This window comes from Parus major, chromosome 6 (assembly GCF_001522545.3).
Source record: "Parus major isolate Abel chromosome 6, Parus_major1.1, whole genome shotgun sequence".
Lineage (NCBI taxonomy): Eukaryota > Metazoa > Chordata > Aves > Passeriformes > Paridae > Parus > Parus major.
In genome coordinates this window covers 18522370-18528511 of record NC_031775.1, presented here as the reverse complement: position 1 = coordinate 18528511, position 6142 = coordinate 18522370, and the positions used below count along the sequence as shown (strand labels likewise).

The following is a 6142-nucleotide window of genomic DNA, read 5'->3' as shown; positions in this document are numbered from 1 at the left end:
AAAGCATGTTCTATTTGAGCCAGCTAGTAGTGATGGATAGTCACTGTTAGCAAGCAGTGCAAGTCTGTGCAAGCCTCTGCTGGCTCCTTCTTATCTCTTTTGCACTGGCTGTGTCTATAAGGTGTGTATGTGTGTGTTGGGGAGGAATTTTCCCTGCTCTTCTGGGCTCAATATTGCAGGCTGCCTACAGGGGCAGCTTTGTGTTGTAGTTAGTCCCATGAGATGATATTTTCTGCCATGAAAACTGGAAATCAAGAAAGAAAAAATTAAGCATTTGTTCTAGCATTCCCTCTGTTCAGACTGAATTAATAATCTCTCTTTGTACCCTGCAAACATCCTTGGTATCCTTGATCCATTGTATCATGTACCCCATGGACAGTTGTATTGGAATTGCAGAGAGATAGAAAGGTCATATGCAATTCCATACTTTATTGTGCAGTTCAAATTGAGGCTCCCCAGTTCTCTCTTACCATTTGCCCCTGTACATCCCTATCCCATGCCAATGCTTGCACAAAGCTTGCCAAAAACTAAATTGGAGAAAAAAAAAATAATCAGGTTTTTTGAAGGAGCAGCTGCATGAGCTTTGCTAGCCAAGAGTGCACTAGAGATGGCTTGTGCATGACTATGTGCAAAGCCCTGTGGGGTTTTCAAGGCAGCTAGAGATGAACCCTTCATGCTTAGAACAAGAATCAATATCTGAAGGTGAATTTGCTGTAGTGAATGCTGTCAATAAAACTATGCCCCAGGCTTTATAAGTCTGCTTTTTGTATCTGTGCTTTCATCCACCCCTACCTTCACATGTATGTGAAAAACAGAAGTTAAATAAACCTGAAGGATTAGAAACACCCCTTGACTCTACCTAGAACTGCTGAACCATTTTCCACCTGACATATTTTTTCCTTTCTCCCATATGACAATTCTTGCTTAAATACAAATTTTACTGTTTACATGGACAGGAAAAACTCCAAACTATTCTGGAGCCAAAGGGAAAAAAAAAAATAAATTGTGGGATGGTTTTCTGCTATGACAGTTCAGGCTTATGGGGATGTTAAGGTATAAGAAAGGGGAGAAGTACTGAGAAATTGCTTTAAGCTGTTGTTTCCAGATGTTTTGAACTTCTTTCTGCTGTCATACCTCTGAAATTCTCTATGTCTTCATATGCACTTCTGCTTGGAAATATTATTTATGTGTAGTGTTTTCTGAGGACATTTATCTTGCCTTAAGGACAGAGCTAATCTAAGCTAAAGGAATATGGCCTCTGGAGTACTAGACTCATAGGAGCTGACTGTCCTTCCTGTGTGGAAGGACATTAATATTTTGTTGTGAAGCACTGTGATGGTGTGTGTGGTGTTAAAACCCTTGTGCAGCTCAACCCAGAAGTGGCAGCATGGATGATGGGTGCACTGGTCCCTACAGAATGCAAAGTATGTACCAGCTCACACACATTTTGTCCCTGTACCCTTCAGCTTCACAGCAAACTGGAGTGGGTCCCAAATTTGAAAAATGAATGGGGACATGTTGAGATGAAAAACACATGATGCAATGATGTTGCTGTTCTTGAACACCTTCAGTGATAGCCATTAATGGCCTCATTTGACAAATTATTACACTGCCTAATTGATTTGCTTATTTTCTAACATCTAATCCTTTCCAATGTTCCAGCTGTTGCTTCCTGTAAGTCCCTTATGTCACCCTTGGCTCTCTTAAATGATATCTCTGGCCACTCTTTTGAATTAATATGTTGATCATGATTTCACTTTGGGCACAGACCTTGCTTGTTCTGTACCTGACTTGGATGAGCAGAGCTGTCTGGAGAGAAAAAAAAAGCTTTCCTAGGAAAGGAAGACTTTGCTGAGCTCTTCAGCATGTAGTCTGGAGAGACACTGCTCCATCTGACCTGGGTGACCTCAGAGTGTGCTGGGGGAGGTTTTGTCCTTTACTGTGAACATTGGGTATTGATGCAATGTCTAATAAAGACACCAGCATTTTATTTCCTGCAGTAAAGCTGATGAGAAACGTCCTTTGGATGGGTAGGGTATTTACAGGGTAACCAAATGGGGAAAACAAGGACTTGTCACCTGGGTGCAGTAAGAACTGGGATGGTTTGCCTTTAGGAGAAGGGTGGTATGGAAACCTGCTTGAATTTGGGGAACACCAGGTTTCCAGCAGAGCTCCAGGCCTGCAGTGCAGAGAGAAGGGGAGCTCCCTCAGAGAGCTGAACCAAAGGTGGAAGATTTCTTCATTAAATTATTCGCTCTCCATTTGAATTAAAAAAAGGTGGATGGGCTGGTGGCAGCAGCGGGGACTTCGCTGGGAGACACTTTGGCTCCTCGGATGGGACGAGCCCTCATTATGTGTATTTTGGTGATGGGATGACAATGGAGGTGTGGGAGATGGCTCTGAGTCACCCTCGGAGCCCCGGCGGGGGCCGGGCCCAGTGGGTGGGGGTCGCTAAGGGCCGGGGTGGAGAGCTATTAAGGCACGGAGCAGCTAGTGTCGTTCCACCGCCCGCAGACCTCGGCCAGCATGGAACTCGCCAGCCACCCCTCCGCCAGCCTGGTCCCCTCCAGCCTCCCCTCCGCCAGCCTGGTCCCCTCCAGCCTCCCCTCCGCCAGCCTGGCCACCAGCCCCCGACCCGCCGGTGAGCCGCGCCGGGCGGGCTGGAGCCGGGGGCCTTGGTGGCGGTGTTGGTGGCAGTCTTGATGGTGTCTGTATTGGTGGCGGTGTTGGTGGCAGTCTTGATGGTGTCTGTATTGGTGGCGGTGTTGGTGGCAGTGTTGGTGGTGGCTGTACTGGTGGTGGCTGTATTGGCGGTGTCTGTATTGGTGGCGGTGTTGGTGGCAGTGTTGGTGGTGGCTGTATTGGTGGCGGTGTTGGTGGCTGTACTGGTGGCGGCTGTATTGGTGGTGGCTGTATTGGTGGTGGCTGTATTGGTGGCGGTGCTGGCGTTGGCGGCGTTGGGGCAGGAGGATGCTGGCCGGCCCCGCTGACCGCCGCTCCCCGTTCTCTCCCCGCAGGCGAGCTCCGGGAGCTCCCCGCCGGCCCCAGCTCGGGGCGGGAGGGCGGCCGGCGCAAGCGAACCACCTTCAGCAAGGCGCAGCTGGAGCTGCTGGTCCGCGCCTTCGAGAAGGAGCCGTACCCCGGCATCGCCCTGCGGGAGCAGCTCTCCGGCCTCACCGAGATCCCCGAGTCACGCATCCAGGTGAGAGGGGCGGTCCGGGAGGGAGGACGGGCGGGTGGCGGAGCGGCTTCCCTGGCGGCCGGGGTGCTCAATCTCTGCCGGTCCCGCAGGTGTGGTTCCAGAACAGGAGAGCCCGGCAGCTAAACCACAAGAAGAGCGAAGCCGCCGCTTGCGCCAAGCCGGGCAAGCTGAAGGCTCCCCGGTGCGCTGGCCAGGAGCAGCCCCCGGCGCAGCAGGGCCCGGGGACAGAGCGGAGCCTCCTCTGCCCGCAGCCAGGCCTGCCAGGAGGGAGCCAGAGCTTCTGCGGTCAGCCGCCGTCCTGCTCGGGGCAGCTGTACTCAAGGCGCGACATGCATTTCAGGAGCTTGGATAACACTTTCGGAGCGCTGGGTCAGACCCCAGCTGACTTCGGTTTGGACTGTTCGGGAACGGGGGTCCCACTAGGTGCGGGAAGTGTGGGGAGTGTCCCTCCGTTCTCGCTCCCTGTGCAGCAGACACAGGAGTATCTGCACCTGAAGAAATCCTTTCCTGAAAGCTTCTACTCAAATGCAGATGTTTTCCAGCCTTGTACAGATCACCAGTACCCAGCAGCTAAAGAGAATATGTACAGGAAGCCTGTCTTAAACTACTTAAATGCTAACCAGGGCCTGGGTGTTGAGAACTGTTTGTATGCCAAGTCAGGCACTTCTCCCTTTGGGACGGGCTCCACTTTCAGTTATGATGGGGGGGAACCTAAGCTTGAGCCCGAGCAGATGAGGCACAGTTCACCTCTGCTTGCTGCTAGTAATGCTAGTCCTCCTTTGGTACTTCCAAAGCATGAAGGGGGGTATCAAAGGACACTTGCCACTCCAGCCTCATTGTATGGGCAGCAGCTGCTGGAGACAGTAAATGACTCTGACCCTTATTGGCTGGGCATGGGAAATGAAATGTTTGGAACAGGGTTAGATTTGCTGTTTGAGAATGAGCAAAATGCAGAGCAAGGTCAGACAAAAAGTTACCTTTCTGCTTTTGGTGGCCAGAATTTGGTCTATCATTTGGGTCAGACATGAGCTGGCAGTGGGTCCACTTGCCAGATGGAAAATGAATGTGAATTTTTTTTTCTCAGTTGGCAGTGTTGTCTGAAGTAGCTCGAGGTTTTGCAGGCCCAAGTGCAGAGTGCTTGCCCTGAATTTTGTGCCGTTTGGAAGGGAAAAAGAAAGATAAGCCATGTTAGCAAGGGCTACCTGTGGAGTCTAAGTTGCCTCCCCACCCCAAGTGATCTTTCACCAGCTGCTTGCAGTATTCCTGCACATGTTTGGTTATGGACAGCCTAACTTTAACCTGCATGCACAGACTGATCTTCACAAGCATGTCAGTACTGAAGAGTTCTCTGTGTTCAGACTGTGCTGGATTAATTCTGCCAGGCAACTTAGCACTATGGACTGCTTTTGTGGCCTTACGGCACTGAGTTTTCTTTCTATTCTGGTCATGATTTGCTTATTTTAACTTAAGGAAACTTAGATTTTAGTTAAGAAAGCATTAACACAAGAGGGTACAAGCATGGGAAAAGCAACCTTGGTGGTGGCAGGGGACATCTCACTGGGTGTGTTTGCATTTTAGGTATGTGCCTGATAAGGAACACTAATGGTCTTTTCCTGGGTACTTAATATATAATGTTTTCATTTAAAAATGACCACAGCCTTTTAAAAGGCAATGCTTTTGTGATTTTCTTTTGTACAATTTGTTTGCAATTTATTTTTTTTTTTTTTTTTTAGTTTTAGTTTTCTATTTGCAAAATTAAGGTTTTTTATCTTCATGAAATTGTCGACTTGCACTCAGAGGAAAAAAAATGTGTTTCATATTTGCATTTACATATTGAGCCTATTTTTAGAATTCTAAAGATCCATGGTCGTGCAGAACACCACAGAAATCATAGAAGGGTTCTCCATGTGTATCTCTGGAGAACTGCCACAGATATGTGTTAAAGCAATATTAGGTCTAGGATGCTGAAAACTCTACATGCAAATAATTTTTTTTTTTTTTTTGTGTTTAAAATGTGGCTCTGGAATACTTCTAAGTATGCTTAGATTACAATACATTTGTTATTAACTTAATTATTTTGCTTCTAGAACAAGAGAAACAATGAGAATTAAACATAATCACATACCATTATTTTATTAATAAAACTGATATCCCTGAAGAAACTGTCTATGGAGGTGTGTACACAACAAGTCCAGAAAATTAGTCCTGACTTTTGTCAGTAATTTTGAGCTGTGGATGTAACTTTTCTGCCTTGATGTAAAGGATTGGAACAAACTCATGTATTACAGAACAGCTACATGGCTCCAGACAGTAGATACTAGGCACTTTGAACACAAGTTGTATTTGAGAGTGAAGGATAAAGAGGTGATTGTATTTATGATGGTATATATGATTCTTTTATTAAATTTTTGGGAAAAATCCATTAAGACTTATTTATTTACATATACCCTCTCCCTCATAATACCTGCTTAATGAGAATGCTTATTCAAGACATAGATGGTACTTCCACAGCGATGGTATCCACAGCCTCCCCTGGACTTGCATGCCAATAGCTCTGCTGTCACATGAGTAGGTGATGCTGAGGAAGAGCTGGGGAAGGAACCAAATGTGTTCAGTAGTTGAACTGCTCTTCTACCGCCTGTAAAATGCTCCTGTTTATAGAAGAGGGGAGGATTTTGCATGTTAAATAATTGAAAAATGTATTTTCTTCTACGTAATTTGTCAAAGAGATAGTGAGAACCCAAATTCACCAATGTCACAGTCAGCTGGGCCTACTCCACTGCTGTGTGTCCCGAGCTCCTGTGGGAACCTGCAAATCACATTCCTTTCTTCACAGCCACCTCCTGGGCAGCAGGACTAATGTGACAGCAAGTCCAGCTGGAAGCCAGCTGCCTGGGATGCAGGACGGAGCAGCATCACAGAGGGAGCAGTTCACGGCCT

The 6142-nt window shown here is 47.3% G+C and overlaps 1 protein-coding gene across 1 annotated transcript; it reads left to right on the top strand.

The window, feature by feature from the left end:
• Positions 1 to 2702: 2702 nt before the first annotated feature.
• LOC117244654 (diencephalon/mesencephalon homeobox protein 1-like) lies at positions 2703 to 4848 on the top strand. Its single transcript, XM_033515714.1, has 3 exons — positions 2703 to 2976; positions 3018 to 3202; positions 3292 to 4848. The coding sequence occupies exons 1-3, from the start codon at positions 2703 to 2705 to the stop codon at positions 4228 to 4230; spliced, it is 1398 nt and encodes a 465-aa protein (XP_033371605.1). The 3' UTR covers positions 4231 to 4848.
• The last annotated feature ends 1294 nt before the right edge of the window (positions 4849 to 6142 follow it).

Excerpts from the sequence above, each read along its gene's own strand:
- LOC117244654 (XM_033515714.1), top strand. The coding sequence starts at position 2,703 with ATGGTGTCTGTATTGGTGGCGGTGTTGGTGGCAGTCTTGATGGTGTCT. Across the intron at positions 2,977-3,017 it reads GTTGGGGCAGGAGGATGCTG|GCGAGCTCCGGGAGCTCCCC; the intron begins GCCGGCCCCGCT and ends CTCTCCCCGCAG. Across the intron at positions 3,203-3,291 it reads TCCCCGAGTCACGCATCCAG|GTGTGGTTCCAGAACAGGAG; the intron begins GTGAGAGGGGCG and ends CCGGTCCCGCAG.